This window comes from Sorex fumeus, unplaced genomic scaffold (assembly GCF_029834395.1).
Source record: "Sorex fumeus unplaced genomic scaffold, SorFum_2.1 ptg000034l, whole genome shotgun sequence".
NCBI classification, from domain to species: Eukaryota; Metazoa; Chordata; class Mammalia; order Eulipotyphla; family Soricidae; genus Sorex; species Sorex fumeus.
The window spans coordinates 34,331,723-34,352,499 of NW_026606091.1; the positions used below are offsets into that span (position 1 = coordinate 34,331,723).

The following is a 20,777-nucleotide window of genomic DNA, read 5'->3' on the forward strand; positions in this document are numbered from 1 at the left end:
TGTTCCCATGGTTCAAACATATTTGAACCCTATCAAATATGGTGCGGCAATCCTGGAAGATGGGCATTAAGTGTCTTTTGATGTGTCCGGATAGCGTCCTGGAGCGTGGCAGCGGCTGGGTAGTGGAGGTAGTGGAGGTAGCTCATTGAGGTTTCTCGGGAGTTCAAGATGCCGCACTGTCTAACGTTCATTGATTTAAAGAAGGCCTTCAATTCTGTTGAAACGAAAGCAGTCATCGAAGCCCTAGCCAATCAGGGCATTCAAACTCAATACATCAGGATCTTTCATGAGCTGTATTACGGATTCACTACCAGGATCTCACCATTCTACAAAGGAGTGATCATCGATGTCAAGAGAGGGGTTCGGCAGGATGATACCATTTCACTGAAACTCTTCAGTTCCACCCTCAAGAACGCCATGTGACGACTGGAATGGGAAGGAATGGGAGTGAAGATAGAGGGTCAGCAACTACACCACCTCCGCTTTGCTGATAACATCGTTCTAATACACCGAACATTAGCCAAGCGACACAAATGCTGGCCAACTTTGATCATGAGTGTGGAAAGGTCATACTCCAGCTGAATCTCACGAAGACAATGTTTGTGAGAAACGGTCTCATTCCTGACATTTCTTTTGCTCTCAACAGAACGAACATATTTTTTCCGATGTGTACCTAGGTTGAGAAGTCAACATGATGAATGACCTGGCACCTGAGTTGCGGAGGAGGAAGAGAGCAGCTTGGAAACCTCCGGCTCTGGGCACATCTCTTACGCCTCAGAGACCTGGGCCCTATGAAAACAGGATGAGAACTCTATTTGGGTCTCCCAAACAGGAATCAAAAGAGCTATGCTTGGAGTATCACGTTTCACTCAAATGAGAGAAAGAATCCAGAGTTCCGACCTCCGTTGATGGTCAAAAATCAGGGATGCTGTCTTGTTTGCCAAGGTGTCAAAAATCAGATGGGCTGGACACGTAATGATATTTGGAGACGACCGCTGGACTAGAGCTGTTACCGACTGGGTTCCATGGGACGTCAAAATACCGCATGGCCTCCTACCTTCGAGATGGTTAGACTTCTTTGTCAAGACCCTAAACTATCGGTTTGAGGCTCTTCGTGTTCCTAGAATGAGCAGACGCCATTGGGCTACACTAGCATGCTACAGGGATGAATGGAAACATTACTGGCGCCCGCTCGAGCAAATCGATGAGTTAACGGATGTCAAGTGATCAAGTGATCGGTAATGAAGAAGGAAAAACGACCTTGCCCTATTAGTTTCTTGGCCACACTTTTTACATGAGTCCTGAATGCATTAGGCATTTTTATACTTCCTGTTTGCAGGTTCCCCTTCTTTATTAATTACCTTTCTAACTTCTAGATTAGTCTCCTGAAATTAACTCTTCAATATCTTAAATGAAAGTGACTCTTAAATGTAACGTAGTATATAGCCAGCCCTGCTTAAGAGTTTAAGGAAATATGGTAAATTAGTTTTACTAAACAGCATAATTAGAAAATGATTATACATAATACAGAGGAGCTCCTTGATTTACATAAGGACTTTTTACAGATGTATATTTAACTAAGTAGTCTCCTTGTAAATAAAAATAATTATTTATAATTGCTGACTGCAGGAGGTAAAGAAGACAGAGCAAAGCAAGTGTATAAGACCCATTTGGGCAACTTGGAGAAAAGAGAAAAAAAGAGAAAGACTTTTAATCATTTCAAAGTAAATATAGCATTTGAATTTGGAAGCATTTTACATCAGGGAGCCAAAGAGAAGAGATAGCTCCTTTTATTACTGGGTTAGTTTGTTGTAGGTAGCAATCCTAAATAAAGATTATGAGTTGCACAAATTTAAGTGTAGTAGACAGTATAAATAAAACACTAGTTTAGAACATATGGTACGCTGGTATTTTTATTGTTAGCGTCAGTATAATTTAAGATGAGGTCCTGAGTCCACAGAGGATATGACATTAAGTGAGTTGGAATAGTCCCAAATGTTGTATTGTTTAAATGTCAAGTAAATAAATCCTTTTCTGTAAGTGTGGCAGTGTTTTAAAATGTGTATTTTAGATGAGGGGAAGTTCAGTTGGTGAAGATTTAAAAAAAAAAAAGAACTCTCTTGTTATTGAGGTAAGTTACTAGGCATTTTTTTAAAAAATTTTATTTATTTATTTATTTTTTGCTTTTTTGGGTCACACTTGGCAATGCACAGGGGTTACTCCTGGCGGTGCTCAGGGGACCATATGGGATGCTGGGAATCGAACCCGGGTCAGCCGTGTGCAAGGCAAATGCCCTACCTGCTGTGCTATCGCTCCAGCCCCAAAGGCAGTCTATTTTCAATAAGTAAACTTTTGTCTTTAAATTGTTTTTGTGATCATTTTTACTTATTAAAAGTTTGGTCAGAATTCTGTGGGTTTTTTTTGTGTTTACTTATGTTTCTCCCATTAATAGAACCATTTTCAGGTTCATTTTTTAAAAGTAAGTTTAGGGGCTGGAGAGATAGCACAGCGGATAGGGTGTTCGCCTTGCGCGCGGCCGACCCGGGTTCGATTCCAAGCATCCCATATGGTTCCCTGAGCATCGCCAGGAGTAACTCCTGAACCCCTGTACATTGCCAGGTGTGACCCAAAAAGCAAAAAAAAAATAAAAGTAAGTTTAAAAAATATTTCTCCCCCTTGGGGCTGGAGTGATAGCACAGCAGGTAGGGCGTTTGCCTTGCACGCAGCCAACATGACCGACACAGGTTCGATTCCCAGCACCCCATATGGTCCCTTGAGCACCACCAGGAGCAATTCCTGAGTGCATGAGCCAGGAGTAACCCCTGAGCATTGCCGGGTGTGACCCAAAAAGCAAAAAAAAAAAAATTTCTCCCCATTTGTGACCCCTTGTTAAGTATTCCAACAGCTCTCATTGGTCATTGTGAGGCTGGGACAACTTTCTCTTCACTACTTGCTTAACATGTTCTCTTTCTGTTTTCTATCAGTTAGTTTCCTAACGCATTTCATTCTTTTCCTTCTTTACTGATTGCTTGCATTGTCCTTCTGCCTAAACACTTCCCTTTCTTTTGCTCCTTTCCTTTTTCTTGCAGGCCAACTAATTTCAGCTTATTTGATAAAGCCTATCTTTACCAATGAGGCAAGAACTTCTGGATTCTTTTATATGTTTATCCTCTTTCCTTTTTCTTTGTGAATTCCTGTTTTGCAAATGTTTAAATCCCAGTCAGATTGTAAATTTTAATTTGATTTGAGTGTGGGAGAGGGAGGGGTGTTGGGACATATACCTGGTAGTGCTGAGTGGCTTCTCCTAGCACAGTGCTTGGGGGATACTTCCAGCAGTGCTCAGGGGACCATGTGATCACAGGTTTTGAACATTTGCTATTGCCAAGCATGTGCTCAACCCCTTGAATTATGTCTTCAGCCCTGAGATCGTACATTTTTCAAAGGTGGAGCTTAAGGAACCTTTCTGAGTCATTCTTTAATACCTGGCATGGTGTTAGAAACACAAATATTGAATATTGTTCTGATACTATTTACTTTTATTAAGGTTTGCCATTGCTTGTTCAGAGAACAATTGCAAGAACTATTGTGTTACAAGAAAGTATTGGCAAAGGTCGATTTGGAGAAGTTTGGCGAGGAAAGTGGAGAGGAGAAGAAGTTGCTGTTAAAATATTTTCCTCTAGAGAAGAACGTTCATGGTTTCGTGAGGCTGAAATTTATCAAACTGTAATGTTGCGTCATGAAAACATCTTGGGATTTATAGCAGCCGACAATAAAGGTCAGTAACATTTGTTTCTGTGAAGATAATAAACAGTAAAATTTGGTGAGAAATAGATATTTGTCATAGATTAGACCCATTTTTTCAAATGTAGCAGAAGCTTTTAGAAGCAGGAACATCTTAAAGATTTTGACTCAAGATATGCTCCTAAACTTAATTGTTTTATGAAATATGAAAGTACTTTTCTTGTTTTGGTTTTGTTATTTTGATTCTGGACACTTAGCTATTGAATAGTTAAAATAGAGAAAAAATGATCAACTCAGGTTACTCCAAATTTTGAGGTAGGATTGTGTCTAGATATTGTTTACCTTTTGTTTCTTTATGATCATTTAGGGAATAGGAAAAATATGAAATAACTTTCGGTGCATCCATGTTTCAAGTCCCAAGTCTCTCTAAATAAAATAAACTCAACACTTCCTTGCTTGTGACATAGAGTCATGAGGCCCAGCGTTAGATGAGGTGCTGAAAGAGGCCCAGGAGGCCCTCCAGGTGTGTAGAAGCCTCAAGCTGTGACTTTAGGCTGTTACTTCCAGTCTTGGTTTCTTTGCTTGTGTCCATATTCCTATTTTTTTCGGGTTCTGTTAGAAATTCCCGTTAGAACTCAACTTTCAGGATACCTACCCTGAATCCAGGGTTATTTACTGTCTTTACTACTTTAAAAAAATACTGCTTTCTTATTTAGAATTGTAGTCATCTTTTTTCTCCACTTCCATCTCATTTTCTCCTATGAACTTATTTCTTCGAAATAGTGTTTAGTCCTTATTGATAATATGAGTAATCTTGCCATTTTTCTTCATGCTTCTATAAAGTAGCACTGTTGTCCCATTGTTCATCGATTTGCTCGAGCGGGCACCAGTAATGTCTCCATTGTGAGACTTGTTGTTACTGTTTTTGGCATATCGAATACATCATGGGTAGCTTGCCAGACTTTGCTGTGCAGGCAGGATACTCTCAGTAGCTTGCTGGGCTCTCCTAGAGGGGCGGAGGAATCGAACCTGGATCATCCCAGGTCGGCCACGTGCAAGGCAAATGCCCTAACGGCTGTATTATGCTTATTTATTACAAGCGTTTATTCTTTATCTTTTACTTATAGAAAATTTCCAAAATAAATCAGAGAGTAGTGTCGTGAATGAGTCTCATCCCTGCGTCCCAGGAATTATCCTCTCACTCCAGCCATACTTGATCTCTGATCTCTTCTCACCCACACTGCTCTATCCAAATTTGTTGTAGCCAATCCCAAATAACATCTTTTCATCCATAGATATTTTCAGTTTATATCTTTATCCCATCCCTTCACTGTCATCCCATTAATCATTGATTTACTCAAGCGGGCTCCAGTAGCATCTCCATTTGTCCCAGCCCTGAGATTTTAGCATTGTAAACTCTATGCTCTCTCTTTGTGGATGTGGCACGCCAGATGGATGTCCTTGGGCATAATGGTGACGCGTTTGACGGGGAATGCGCAGAGGTTGGTGTCCCCGAAGAGTCCCACCAGGTAGGCCTCGCACGCCTCCTGCAGTGCTATGATGGCCGAGCTCTGGGAGTGCAGGTCGGTCTTGAAGTCCTATACGATCTCGTGCACCAGCTGCTGGAACCGCAGCTTGCGGATGATGGACTTCTGGTAGTGGCGGATCTTGTAGCGCCGCAGTGTCGGGCCAGTATCGTGTGGCTTCTTCACACCGCCCATGGCTGGAACACTCTTGTGGGCTCCCTTGGTGGCCAGCTGCTTCTGGGGCGCCTTCCCGTCCATTGACTTGTGTGCCGTCTGCTTAGTACGAGCCCTCTTGTTTTTCCCAACTCAGCTGGAGACTCCTTCAGGGTTAGGGAAATGAGACTCATTTTAGCTACTGTTGTTGGCATGTTGGTACATTACAGGTGGCTTGCAAGGCTCTGCCATGCGGGCTGGATACCCTCAGAAGCTTTGCTGGGCTCCTTAATTTTCTTTATATTATGTGTAACAACCAGTCTCACAATTTATTGTGAGATGTTACTGGTGCCCAGGAGTAACAGGAGGACGGTGACAGTGATTATGTGTAATTTTTTTATGAAACATGGCACTACCATTATTTATCAGTGTTTATAATATTATCAAGTATCTACTCAATTTCAGTTTTCTTCCCCATTTTTTTATTAAGCAATTTTATATTGGGCTGGGAAGTTATTTTATGGCCTTGGCTTTGATCCCCAGCACCCAAGCCTTCTTTCCCTCTTCCTCCAGCACTGCTGAATGTAGGCTAGACACTCCCTGGACCAGAGTAGGATTGTATTCTCGGCTACAGCTGGGCAGAATATTCCCGAAATTAGCCCCTACCCTCCCCCACCCCTGGAAAGGCAGCCCTTATTAAAAATATTTATTTTATTGCACCCCTCTCTCCATTGCATTTGGGTGACAGTCATCATGAGTTCCTTAAAATTGGTTTTCCTTCTTCATTTTTTTTTTCCTTCTGGTAACTATTGAAGAAATGTGATTCTTTGTCTATAGGGTTTATCATAGTCTGGGATTTGCTAATCAAATTGCCTTACTGTGTCTGAATTTCCCTCTTGTATTATTTGAAAACTGGTAGATTTTTTTTTTAATTCTCTTTTTTCCACTTGGACCATACTGAACAAGTTTTAGTAGCTCTCCCGGCTCTGTTTTAAGGGGTTGCTCCTGAAATGCTTGGGGACCATGTAACGCCGGGAATTGGTCCCAGGCCTCCTGCGTGCAAGTTTCAGACTATTGAGCTCTTTTGAGGTGGAACCCAATGAATATTTTACTGGTTTCCCAGATATATTAACTACTTTTTGTATGTTGCAGGCTTTTATCTATCTTTGATTACATCAAGATGTTTGTCATAGTTCATGAACTCTTATGGTGGTGAGATTATTGGTAGCTGTGATGGATGTAGGTCGTCACTATCAGTGGCTAATATCAATTCACTGTTACTTAATTTAGCAATGAAACAAACAGAAACAGTGATCTTTGTCTGACCAAGCTTGTTTTTTTTTAATTTTATTTAAGGGGGCTGGAGTGACAGCACAGCAAGTAGGGCATTTGCCTTGCACATGACCAACCCGGGTTTGATTCCCAGCATCCCATGTGGTCCCCCGAACACCGCCAGGAGTAAGTCCTGAGTGAAGAGGCAGGAGTAATCCCTGTGCATTGCTGGTTGTGACCCAAAAAGCAAAAAAAAAAAAAAAATTATTTAAGGGTGATTTACAGTATTGATAATGGTAGTGCTTCATGCATAAACCAGTCCAACATTATACCCTCTTGTGGAGCGCAGAGCATCAGCTTCTCTCCCCACCCTTGCGTTGTCTCAGTGTTTCCTCCCCTACCCCCTCACACCCCTCCTAGCCCCCCACAGCGATAGGCTTCTGACCGAAAACCAGTTCTTAAGTTGCTGTTGCCTTTATGTGTTTGTTAGTTTCCTTCTGTTTCTTTTATATCCCACCTATGAGAGAGATGATTTTGTGTCTGTGTTCTTCCTTCTGATAACTTCACTCAGCACGATGTTCTCCATACCCATTTATGTAGCAGCAAATTGCCAGATTTCTTCTTTTCTTTTAGTGAGTACTGTCAAATTTTCTTACTGTTTTGTCTTTGGCACCATTTAGCTTTCTAGCTCAATTTCTTTTTGGAGGGGCTTCCCCAGAAGTGACCAGGGTTGTGGGGGCCTCTCCTAGCAGTGCTGTGTTTGTGCCTGGTGGTTCAGTGCTCAGGCTGAAAGATGTGCTTCTCAGACCCCAGGGTGATTGGGGATGCACCTGGCTATGTTCAGGGACCATGCAAATATTGGGAACCAGCCTGGAACTCACACACCAAGACCTCCAGCCCTTCGAGTGCTTTCCCCCACTTCCTCTCACCCAATTCTTCAGTCTTTCTTATACTCTGTGATCTTTATGTTTGTGTCTTTTTTCTTTTTCCTTTTTTTAAAATTTTTATTTTGGTGAGGTGGGAATTGAATTTCTATGTGCAAAATATGGACTCCAGCTCTTTGAACCATCTCTCCAGTTGATTGATTTCTTAATAGTTAACTTGTTTTCTGGGTTGGCCATGTTGGCCGCTTGTAAGGCGAACGCCCTACCCGCACAGCGGGTAGGGCGTTCGCCTTACAAGCGGCCAACATGGCCGACCCGAGTTCGATTCCTCCGCCCCTCTCGGAGAGCCCGGCAAGCTACCGAGAGTATTCGATATGCCAGACACAGTAGCAACAAAGTCTCCAATGGAGACGTTACTGGGCCCACTCGAGCAAATCGACGATCAATGGGAGGGCCTTTACCTTTACCTTACTTGTTTTCTGAAATTTTGTATCTTACTGATTCCTAGGAAGTCTCTCATTCCACAAATAATAATTGCTTCCTTAAAGGATCTGCCCACCATTCATGGTTCAAACACTACCTTGGTGATGACTTCCAAGCCTATATTTTAGGACACAAATTTTACTCAGTTGCAGTGTGTTCTAGGCTTATTTCAAGCTGTGAACACACTGACACAAAATGCTGCTTTGTGGCCTGTATTTATATTGGTTTGGGCAGCAGCAGAAGCCACCAGGCTCGACACTGCCATCTTGTGGTCGTTTTGGGGACTAGCTCATCTACTGTTCTTCCCTACACTGCCCTCCTTCTTTCCTTGTCAGGGAACCTTGATTCTGCCCAGGACTTAGCCCCTTCTCCCCAGCTCACTTTTTATTTATATCTACTCTCTTAATTTAGTTGATTCCCCCTCATAAAACCCTTTATATGTGCACAGCCTCATAATAGCGTTCCTTCTGCCTTCCTTTTCATCTACTTCAGAGAAATCTGCCTTTCTTCTATCAGTCATTATTCCTATTTTTGGTACTTGTAGGCTTTTTCAAATTTAACTATGGCTAAAAAAGCATGTAGAAAAGCTAGTGATACACCTGTATCAAAAGAAGGGGTATAAAGTTAAACAGTTTTAAAAAAATCTTAACAGCCTTGCAAAGTAAGGTATTTTTATTTATAAAGAAAAACAGAGTGGTTACTAAAAATCATATTTGAGGTCACATGGTCAGTGACAGCCAGGCCTTAGATACCAGCCTGGGTCAGTGACTCCCAGTCTGCCTCTCTTCACTGACTAGTTTATACTGCCTACTAGTATATTATTATGCTGTGTGTGTGTGTGTGTGTGTGTGTGAGAGAGAGAGAGAGAGAGAGAGAGAGAGAGAGAGATGGTTAATCATAGATAAGATTTATGAAATGGTAGTTTTCCAACTACTTATAGTTTATACAGGCTTTTGTGAGCTAACCTAGCCTAGAAGCCTAGCCAAAACCTTTACTACAATTCCTACAGTTAGAAAACACATTTCAGATTTATGAATCTGTTTGCTAATGAACTTCTGGAATGCACATGCCTGTTTGTTGATGTTTGGCATTATTACCTTGTGCAAATCTGGGTTCTGGCCCAGCTCTTTTCTCCTCCTGATATTGCATTTTCTGTCTCCTTTTCCCCGTGTGTCAGTGGTGCCACTGTTTTTATGATTTTCAAAGCTAGGAACTATGGAGCTGCAGTCATCTTCCCTGGCTTCCTCTTTTCTTATAGTGAGAAGTTAATGCACAGTGTATTAAGAAAGGCTACACTCTGCATCTGTCCTTGCGTTTACTCTGTCCCATTTCTGCTGCCATCCACCAGACCCAGGTGCACCTCCTTCCTCTCCCTTTGTGCAGAAACAACCACTGACATCTGTCCTGGGTCAGGCAGTTCTCTTAGGCGTCCCAACTAGGTTACTATCTGTGTATATTCAGGATCACCTTGTTTGAACAGTGGTTTCTTGCCTCTTAAGTAGCCTTATGAATAGGTCACCTACTTGTAGGGTCTAACACAATGAGTTTTCAATTTTATTACACTTGCACACTGGCAGCATTCAGCACAGCTGTCCACAGACCTATGGTTGATAATTTCTGATTTAAGCAGAGTCTCTCAGCATGAGGTCATATGGCCCCGCAGGGAACCCCAAGGATATTGGGGTGGAGGGGGGAGGTTGATAGGTGATGTCTTGGTTAAGTTTCTAAGAGCTTAACATCCTTGAGGAGTTCTTGGAAACTGACCCTAAGCAAAACAAGTGAAAGTAGGTCCTCAAAGTTTTGTTGAACATTTACTAGGATTACTTTTTCTTATCACTTCTATGAGAAGTGAAGCAAGGTTGAATGAAGCAATGTTACTTAAGAATTTTCTGTAAGTCTCAGTGACTGTGTTACCAAATGACTTCTCCATTCTTCTATATACATGCTCTTTTCACATCTTAGCCAGTCTTCATTATAATTATTATTTCCAATTGTCATAGCTTTATTGGACTGGAGTGATAGCACAGTGGGTAGGGCATTTGCCTAGCATGGGCTGACTTGGGTTCGATTCCTCTGTCCCTCTCGGAGGGCCCGGCAAGACACCGAGAGTATCCCGCCCGCCTGGCAGAGCCTGACAAGTTCCCCGAGGCGTATTCGATGTGCTCAAAACAGTAACAAGTCTCACAGTGGAGACGTTACTGGTGCCCGCTCGAGCAAATCGATGAACAACGGGAGGACAGTGCTACGGTGCAATAGCTTTATTAAGCTATGATTCACATAATACAATTTACCTGTTTAAAGTGTAACTCAACGGATTATCATATGTTCACAAGGTTGAGTTGACGAGAACTCACAGGAATTAGATCATTGTCACACCTTAAAGAGCAGTTGTACCCTTTTTGCAACCAGTCCTCGTTTACATCCCAAACTCCTTAGCCCTAGCTAACGACTTTCTATCTCCAGATTTGCTTTTCTGCACATTTTATATGATACATGATCTTCTGTGATTCTTTTACTTTCTCAGTGTGATCTGTGTGGTAACAAGTAGTGAATTTTGCTCATTTTATGACTAATATTTTACTGTGTAGATATACCACATGTTGACTGATATCTCTTGGATGTTTACCTGGCAGTGGGATGGAATTATTGGATCCTGTAGTAAGTCTGAGTGTTTGAGGTGCTGATATACCACTGTGCATTTCAGTAGTCTGGTGAAGTTTTCAAACTTTCCATATTGTTTTTGTTATGGAGGGCACACAGTGAAAATTACATAAATGAGGATCAGAGCATGATACTAGGGGCCAACCAGTGGGACACAGAGACCACAGGAAGGCAACCCAGTCAGAAGGGGCCACATTTGGTAAAAGGTGAAGAAAGGCTATCTAAGAAAATATGAATATATTACACATTCAAAATATACATATATATATTCCAGAATTTATGGTACTGACATTGCAGTCCTGTGATTTATGATTGAGATAAAATGTGATCACAAATCACAAATCATCCTGTTAATCGTCGATTGCCTTGAGCAGGCCCCAGTGACGTCTCCTTCATCCTAGCCCTGAGGTTATATTCAAGGCTCTTTAGGAGAATGAGACCCATCATTGTTACTGGTATTTGGCATATTGGGTACGCCACGGGGAGTTTGCCAGACTCTGCCGTGTGGGCAGGCTACATTCGGTGATCACTTTTGAAAAAAAAAAAAGTGGAGGACAGTGCTACGTGTTCTTCAGTGTTCTTCAGCCCAACTGAAATTTGTTACTCTCCTTTGCAGACAATGGTACCTGGACTCAGCTCTGGTTGGTTTCCGATTACCATGAGCATGGATCTCTTTTTGATTATTTGAATAGATACACAGTTACTGTGGAAGGAATGATAAAACTTGCTCTGTCTACAGCAAGTGGACTTGCACATCTCCACATGGAGATCGTTGGTACCCAAGGTAACAAGCAATCTTGCTTGCTAGGTTAGCTTTATGTTCTCATGAATTTCATGAATCTCATGTCTCTTCAGAACATTTTGGCAACATTTCAACCTAACTGGAGCTAATTAACACTAATATTTTGTTCGTTTCTTGGGCTGCTTCTGTCCATGCTTAGGGGTTACTCCTGGCTCTGTGCTCAGGAATTACTCCTAGCAGTGCTCAGGGAATCATTTGGGGCGCATGGGATTGAATCCAAGCCAAATGCATGCAAGGCAAGTGTCCTACTTGCTATACTATCTCTCCAATTCCTCAAGTGGCTTTTTAGATAAGAATATTTTACCTTTTGTTGAAAATCTCAGAGTTAGGAATCTGGAGGTGGGGGGGTTGTATAAGGATTCTCTGTTAAACAACAGTCTTCGAGTTGTTAGACGTACTTTTTTTTTTTAATACCATCTTTTGGAGCACATTGGCATCTTTTGGTGTGCTTATTCACTAGAAATTGTTTACCAATGCTCCAGTATTCTGGTGAGAGGGTCTGAAGTGCTTTGCTGTTGGGACAGAAAGAGGCTTTTGAATGTAATAGTGAGAATTATGATTGAGAAAATCTTTTAAGCCATTGCGTTTAGTTCTGTGTTGATTTTTTTTTGTTTTTTTTTTTTTTAAAGGGAAACCGGCCATTGCCCATAGAGATTTGAAATCGAAGAATATCTTGGTAAAGAAGAATGGAACTTGTTGTATTGCAGACTTGGGACTGGCAGTAAGACATGATTCAGCCACAGACACAATAGATATTGCGCCAAACCATAGAGTGGGAACAAAAAGGTATACTTTTAAATAAGTGGCATTTATTGTGTTCTAAATATCACTCCTTTTCCTTCTTACATATATTTCCTGAAGTTCAAGTTGCTTTATTAGATTCCCCTCAGATCTCTTGGTCTTGCCTGCTATGAAGCCAAACTCTCTGCTGATATAAGCGGCCCTCCAGAAAATAGCTTCAGTAGGTACAGGACTTCAGTGACATGGGTAGCTCATGATTATTGGGAACCTACTATTTACCCTCATTTTAATGAGTCTAAAATGTACACATTTGTAATATCATTTAATATTCTCCTCCGTTACTTTGCCATCAAGTCCAACTATTTTCAGAATTTCTGTCTCCTTGGATATCTCACATGTCCATTATTCTGGAGCAAATACAGTTTCCCAAACTTATACTCAATCATCCTCATAAGAATCTTTTTCTCACTGAGATGTCCTTGCCAAGGGCTCTCCTAGCACATTGAGTTTGAACTAATGAGGCTTCACATTGTCCTGTAATGTATTTATTTGTCTGTATATTCCAATCGCTTGCAAGCTGCTTGGGATAGCTTCGCATTCTCAGTACCCATCCTGGTGTAGGTAGCACCTATTATGTAATAGGTCCTCAGTAAATATTTGATGAATCCCTGAGTCCTAAAAAGAGTCTAACTATGTAGGTGTCACTGCCCTCAGTTCAAAGATGAGGTTAAGTAATGTTATCAACTACCAAAAAGCTGGCATTTGAACCAGACCTTTCTGAATCACAGCCTTGTTCCATGTTTCACAGCATTCTGCCTCAGTAATCTTAGAACTGCTGCTTTGACGTTGGATGGAACTAAGCTCACTTGAGTTACTGTTCACTCAAGTGAGCTTAGTTCCATCTAAGCTAAGATAATCTAATCTAAGCTAATCTAATCTAAGCTAATCTAAACTAAGATCATAATGCAGAGTGCATGAAATTGCTCTTTTGGTTTTGCATAGGTTTTTATTGGTATCATAAATTATTGTGGACATGTATTTTTTCTTGAGACTAATATGATCTCAGTATATATATATATATACATATATATATACACACACACAGAGATATATATATATATATCTCACTTGATCACTTGACATCCCGTTACTCATCGATTTGTTTGAGTGGGCGCCGGTAATGTCTCCATTCGTCCCTGTCGTGTGCTGGTGTAGTCCAATGGTGTCTGCTGACTCCAGGAACACGAAGAGGCTTAAATCGTTCATTCAGGGTCTTGGTGAAGAAGTCTGACCATCTCGTAGGTGAGCGGCCAAGTGATCTTTTGATATCCGATGGAATCCAGTCGGTAATGGCTCTAGTCCAGCGGTCGTCTCCAAATCGCATTATGTGTCCAGCCCATCTGATTTTCGATGCTTTGGCAAACAAGACAGCGTCCCTGATTCTTGATCGTCGACGGAGGTTGGATCTCCAGATTACTTCTTTTACTTGAGTGAAGTGTGATATTCCAAGCATAGCTCTTTTGATTCTTCTTTGGGAGACCCAAATAGTGTTCTCATCCTGTTTTCGTAGGGCCCAGGTCTCTGAGGCGTACGTTAAGGCAGGAAGAACGGTGGAGTCGAAGAGATGTGCCTGGAGCCAGAGGTTCTTTCTCCTCTTAGATGTTTCTTTGACACTCTTGAAGGCGTTCCAAGCTGCTTTCTTCATCCTGCACAACGCAGGTGCCAGGTCATTTGTCATGTTGAATTCTTGACCTAGGTACACATAACTGCTGCATTGGAGATATTCGTTCCATTGAGAGTGAATGGAATGTCAGGAACGAGTCCATTTCTCATGAACATTGTCTTCGTGAGATTCAGCTGCAGTCTGACCTTTCCACACTAATGGTCGAAGTTGGCCAGCATTTGTGCTGCTTGGCTAATGTTTGGTGTTATTAGAATGAAGTCATCAGAGAAGCAGAGATGGTGTAGTTGCAGATTGTCTATCTTCACTCCCATTCCTTCCCGTTCCAGTCATTGCATGACGTTCTCGAGGGTGGCACTGAAGAGTTTCGGTCGATGATCACCTCCTTGTAGAATGGCGAGATCCTAGTAGTGAATCCGTAATACAGGTCACAGAGGATCCTGATGTACTGAGTTTGAACGCCCTGTTTGGCTAGGGCTTCGATGACCACTTCAGTCTCAAAAGAATCAAAGGCCTTCTTTAAATCAATGAACGTTAGACAGAGTGGCGTCTTGAACTCCCAAGAAACCTCAATGAGCTTGGTTATCTAGTGGATACGGTCAATTGTGCTGAATCCTTTTCGGAACCCAGCTTGCTTGCATGGTTGTCCTTCATCTAGTGTTCTGCCAATCCTATTCAGGATGACTCAAGTGAACAGCTTGTAGATGACGGATAACAGGCAGATCAGGTGATAGTTGCCAATGTCATGGATGTCTCCCTTCTTGTACAGTAGACTGGTCCTGCTGGTTTTCCATTGGGACGGAACCTTGCATTCAGACAGGTAGCGTGTGAAGAGCTGAGCCAGTGTCTTGATGAGTACTGACGGCAGATTCTTCAGGTGTTCAGGACTATATATATAATATATATGTGTGTATATATATATATTATATATAATGGGGAACTTTTCTCTGAGTCATTTTTACAACAGCAGAACAATGTTGAAAGTGGGAAGTCTTTTAAAGCTAATAATGATTATTTTTAAATCATTAGAAGTAAAAGCACATTGTTGGAAGTCAAAAAATAATATACCTGTCATTCCATAAAAAAATAAAATGCTGGATTTATTTTTTTTAGGTACATGGCCCCTGAAGTTCTAGATGATTCCATAAATATGAAACACTTCGAGTCCTTCAAACGTGCTGACATTTATGCAATGGGCTTAGTGTTTTGGGAAATAGCTCGACGATGTTCCATTGGTGGTAAATTTCTTTCCTCTTTTCCAACAGTTTGTCATGAATAGAAGTTGCTCAAGAATTGCCTTTTTATTGAATGGAATTATACACATGAATATGAATAGTCTAAAATTATGTCTGCTGGGTGTACCAAAGAAAATAGAGAAGTAAAACCCTGCAGTATGGAAAGTCACCTACTTCATCCTGGCATCCAGCTTTATCCTTAAGCACAGCTTTATCCTCTCATGTTTATTTCCATTTGAATATTGGGAACCATCAGAAACAAATCACTTAGTATCTTAGAATGACAGCTATTTGACAGACCAGCTAGTAATCTGTTACTAGCACATATTTGGGTCAAACGGATTTTTTCCTTTTTGGCTTCTAGTTATTTTCTTCTGCTTGTTAGCTAGAAATTGCACGTGCAGAATACTTTCACACTGTTATTACATACAGTATTTTTAAAACAGTTCACCTTTTCTCAAGAATCTCATCTTTCAGGGTCCATAGTTGCTAAGACTCAGGTCTAATGTTTTTGAAGCAGGAATAGAATGTGCTCTGCATTGTAGAAACTAAGACAGTTTTTATTTGCTTTGTTGCTGTTATTTTTTGGGGGTGCTTGGGGAACCTTGTGGTGTCAGAGATTGAAAGCTTGTTTAGCCTTTGAGCCAGTCTCCCTAAGGTTTTGCTTGTTTGTTTGTTTGTTTTTATTTAGGGGCTGTACCTGACAGTGCTCATGCCTCGTTCCCAGCTCAGTGCTCAGGGATCACTCGTGGCAGTGCTGAGAAATGAACTCTGGCCTCCATCATGCACAGCTTTCCCTCAGTCCTTTGGGTTATCTCCCTGGTCCTAGGACAGATGTAAATAGAGACAGACTTTGTAGAAATCTCATTCAGTGCTAGTGTATATCTTTACACCAAGTGAGAGGCTGTGTGTTCATGGAATTAGAAGTCCTCATGGCTTGCACATTAGGTTCTGGTGCAAGGTATTGTTCTGGTTGTCACAGCTCATTGTCAAGATAATTGAAGTGGCCTTTGCTGATACAGAGTTCCAGGATGTGGCCTCAGCAGCTGAGAGCAGGGAGATGAATGTGGGTGCAGCTGTGGCCCATTTGCTGTCTGCTCAGCTGAGTCTGGGAGCCACTCAGACTAGGTGGTCCTCCTTGTCTGCTCTAAAAGTGATGTGGCATTATCTGAGTACAGCTTTCCAAACAAGAATTTGTTTCTTTTTCCACTTAGGAATTCATGAAGATTACCAGCTGCCTTACTATGATCTTGTACCTTCTGACCCATCCGTTGAAGAAATGAAAAAAGTAGTTTGTGAACAGAAATTAAGGCCAAATATTCCCAACAGGTGGCAGAGCTGTGAAGTGAGTATTTGCTTTGGATGCTATACACTTTTCTAAAAAAGTCAGCTTAGTAAGTGGGAATTTGCTACTCCCTTGTAGGAGAAACACACAGGCATTCCCTCTTTCATGGCAGTAAGAAGAAACACAATAATTTGATTTTCATGTTCAGTTGTAATGGCATTGACAGGCTGTGGGTGCTGTCAGTAAGTCAGAGCAGGATGAGATCTGCCAGTGATCTGCTTTTTAAGGGAGGAGCTAGAGCAGGATAGTGCTGGAGGGATTAGGAGGCCGTTGGTTCAGAGCAATCCACTGACCCTTTCAGGGTTGGACTTGGGTAAAGTACTTCATTATCTGGCCTTGAATATTTAATGGGCCTTTTTGTAAAATGAGGGAGTTGGATAAAACGATTGGGAAGAACAGTGAGATGATTGCATTGTATTCATATAATTTCACCAGAAAATCCTGAAAAATTATGTCCAGCAGTGTCTGAGCATCTTGCTCCCCACCCTCACAAAAGTCTCAAAATATTGTAGTTGTAAATATAAATAATTCATTAGATAAATTGTATGTAACCTATCTTTAATTGCTGACTTCTATTGTTGGTGAGATAGAGCATTTCCCACCAGATAAAAATTTTGTAGTTTATGAAGTATAAAAACTGGCTAATTGGGTAGTTCCTTTTGCATCTTAGAATAATGTAGGACAGGGGATAGAGAGATAGTATAGCAAGTAGTGTTCCATCCCCAGCACTCCATATGGCCCCCTGAGCCCCTGCCAAGAATGACCCCTGGGTGAAGAGCCAGGAGTAAGCCCTGAGCACAGAGGATGTGGCCAAACAAAAGATTAATGACAGTGTAGAACTTTTGATATGAAGAGGACTTCTTCTTAGCTTGCTGACCCCAACAAAACAAAGTATCCCAATTCAGATAATTATATTTCAGTGTGCTCAGCGAATCTGCATGCTTTACAAATGTTATTGGGCAAGTCTTTGTCTTAAAAACCTAATCTCATGCCAGAGAGTGCTCAGCAGGATAGAGCCACATGCTTTGCAAGTAGAAAACTCAGGTTCTATCCCTGACACTGCATAGTCCCTTAAGCAAAGCCAGAAGTGACTCCTCGGTGTTATCCTCGAAGCACTGCTGGATATGGCCCCCAAACAGAGCATCTTAATGCCACAAAATTCAAACTTGAAGTATTCATACATTCGATTATCAGAACAGATTAATATTAAATGACTGGCTTTTTAAGCAAAAGAAAAAAGTCAGTTTACATTGAACATACTACAGTTACTATCATATGATGCTGAATTAATGCATTCCTGTCATTTTTGCTTCATTTGTTATGTACTTTTCACCAATGGAACCTTTTACTTTTAACTTTTCCTGTCAATAGTTACAGTATAACAATAAACTAAAACTGATAGAATGTCTAATGTTTTTCAGAAACTGCTTGCCTTTCCCTGTCTGATCTGGTGGCTTGTGGTCAACCGGACAGCATTCATTCTAGGATATTTTATTGTAAGCCTGAACTTCACCCCATTGGTGTGTGAGATAGTTAATTCCTCTGTTTTAGAGAGAGTGTCATGTAGTTAATTTTAGGGTGTAGATTCCAGCAGTGCTCAGAGGCTGGTCCTGGTGGTGCTCAGGGGACCATGTGGTAGCATGGATTGAACCCTGGCCTTCTGCTTACAGGCATGTCATTCAGCTCTTGACCTCTCTCTTTGGCTCTGGAGGGGGGTTTCAGAGCAAGTCAAGTTTATTCTTTCTCCTGCACAGCTCCTGCTCAGGAGTCACGTTTTTCAGTCATAAATAAATTATCGCATGTCTTCTGGTTTCCAGCCGATTAAGATATTGTCTACTTATTTGATGTTATAGATGAGCTATGGGTGGACTCCAACTGTGTACAGATTTACATGTTAAGGTTCCCAACCTCATTGAGGGAAAGGCCCATTCATTAATTCTTTTTCTTTTCTTTTCTTTTCTGGTAGGCTTTGAGAGTAATGGCTAAAATCATGAGAGAATGCTGGTATGCCAATGGCGCCGCTAGGCTTACAGCCTTGCGGATTAAGAAGACTCTGTCACAGCTCAGCCAGCAGGAAGGCATTAAGATGTAAGGCTGCGCCTGTGCTTGAACTTGCCTTTCCCTTCACATCTGCTCCTGGGTGTAATCCAGACGGTCGCTTGTTCTACCTCACTGAGAGGGAACAGAGGATATTGCTTCCTTTCACAAGGGTGTGATGAGGCCAACTGAGAACTCCCCAGGATTTCTTTGGACCCAGGAAACCAGCCGTGTGGGTCCTTCCTGTGCACTATGAACGCTTCTTTCCCAGGACAGTTACAAAATGTCGTGTAGTCTACCTTTATTTTTTATTAACACAGAACTTGTTTTTTAAAAGATGATTGCTGGTCTTAACTTTAGGTAACTCTGCTGTGCTGAAGATCATCTTTAAGGGTAAAGGAGCTGGATTGCTGTTATACAAAACATTTCTTATTTTTAAAGAAAGTGATTTACTCCTGGTTAGTACATTCTCAGAGGATTCTGAACCACTAAAGAGTTTCCTTGATTCAGACTTTGAATGTACTGTTCTATGATTTTCAGGATCTTAAAACTAATACTTTAAAAACTCTTATCTTGAGTCTAAAAATGACCTCATATAGTAGTGAGGAACATAATTTATGCAATTGTATTTTGTATATTATTATCGTTCTTTCACACATTCAGAACATTACATGCCTTCAAAATGGGATTGTACTATACCAGTAAGTGCCACTTCTGTCTTTCTAATGGAAAGTAGTAGAATTGCTTAAAGTCTGTGTTTCTTAACACCTGTCCATCATGTTTTCATTCAAAAAGTTTTGTTTATCTGGTTAACCCAGAATTTTTTCTGTCTCATTTTTTGGGAAAGGTTTATGTGGTATGTCATTCAGTACTCCATGGTTGAAAATGCCTTTCTCCTACCAAAATGTGCTTAACCACTAAAGAAATGAAATGGCATTAATTGGTAAATTAATATGGTTATATTTGAATATTTTCACATCAGGCTTTTGCATTTGAGTTGTGTTATATAAGTATACTTTAAAAATTCAAGTGGCACTGTTAGACACTTATAATTACTTTTAATAATTTAAAATTTGTTGCATATGGACTAATTTTTCTCAAATGGAAAGTTGGTGTAGATGCTTGTGAAAAACTGTGGCATCTGAAGGTCATTTTCTTCTCTATCTGACCAGAGACAGTGTTTTTCTTTTAAGAAATGAATAACATTTAAAAATTGAATAGGCTTTTTCCTTGAAAAGATAGTTGATTGTTTGAGTAGCTGACAGGTGTGCAGGAGAGTCATTCATTACATGGCGGTCTGTGTTTGGTGGGTTTTTCTGTCTTTAACTGAAGCTAGAGTTGGGGTGTTTTGAGGTTTCACTTCTCTTGGAGGAAAGAGGAAGGCAGCTTTTATTTTAACTCAGTCTCCTGTGTGCAAACTCTGCACTTGCCTCACTTCTGTGGGCACGTGATGGGTTCGTTGAACCCCTGGGATCTGAGAGAGTGGTAGCTAATTCTGAGGAGAGATTCTTTCTCTATTTTATAGATGATTTGGTCAAATTAAATGTTTAAGCAAGCTTGTCATGTCTTCTCATATTGTGTGTAAATGAGCTCGGAACGATTGGTTTGTACTCCAGTGCTCGAAGTCCTGTATCATCTTTAATGTGGTAAAACAATAACAATAACAGCAGCAAAAACTGCCTTTGCTGTGAGGCTTGGATAGTGCTTTTAATTTCTCAGTGAAAGGGTCATACTGACCTATTTAGGACTTCGGTCAGTAAGAGGTAGTGGCTATTTGCACTGAGCTGCTTTCTGATGTCTTATTACTTATGGGTAAATAAGTTTGGAACCCTTATTTGGTCTTAATGCCAAAGTAATTTTAGAATGAATGACATACTGCATAGGAACTTAATGTCAATTTCATTAAAGACATCATGGGGCAAATGTGGTAGAGGTTAATATTCCCCCCCCCCCCCCCCACACACACACACTGGCAAAAAGGAAATAATTTTATTAAAGTAGATATAGAACACTTGTTTGCTCAAATTTTAATACTGCTTTTCATAGTTTGTGAAACAATTTCAATCTAAAAGCACAGTGAAAAAAGTAAACCTTATAAAGACAGTAAATTGGTTATTTTAGATGTTTCACAAGTAGCTTGTTATCTCATCCATGTGCTGGAGATTTCTGCACAGTGCAGAGAATGGTGTGGCCGGGCAAAATTGTTGTTGTCGTAA

At 40.9% G+C, this 20,777-nt stretch overlaps 1 protein-coding gene across 2 annotated transcripts in view; it reads left to right on the plus strand.

Moving 5' to 3' along the window:
* TGFBR1 (transforming growth factor beta receptor 1) overlaps positions 1–20,497 on the plus strand; it is a 60,951-nt gene extending 40,454 nt beyond the window's left edge. For both annotated transcript variants that reach the window (XM_056117065.1, XM_056117066.1), the window contains exons 4-9: positions 3,545–3,775; positions 11,337–11,504; positions 12,152–12,308; positions 15,058–15,182; positions 16,394–16,524; positions 18,491–20,497. In XM_056117065.1, the coding sequence (XP_055973040.1) occupies positions 3,545–3,775; positions 11,337–11,504; positions 12,152–12,308; positions 15,058–15,182; positions 16,394–16,524; positions 18,491–18,616 (938 nt within the window). In that variant the 3' untranslated portion in view covers positions 18,617–20,497. The remainder of the gene's footprint in view (positions 1–3,544; positions 3,776–11,336; positions 11,505–12,151; positions 12,309–15,057; positions 15,183–16,393; positions 16,525–18,490) is intronic.
* The last annotated feature ends 280 nt before the right edge of the window (positions 20,498–20,777 follow it).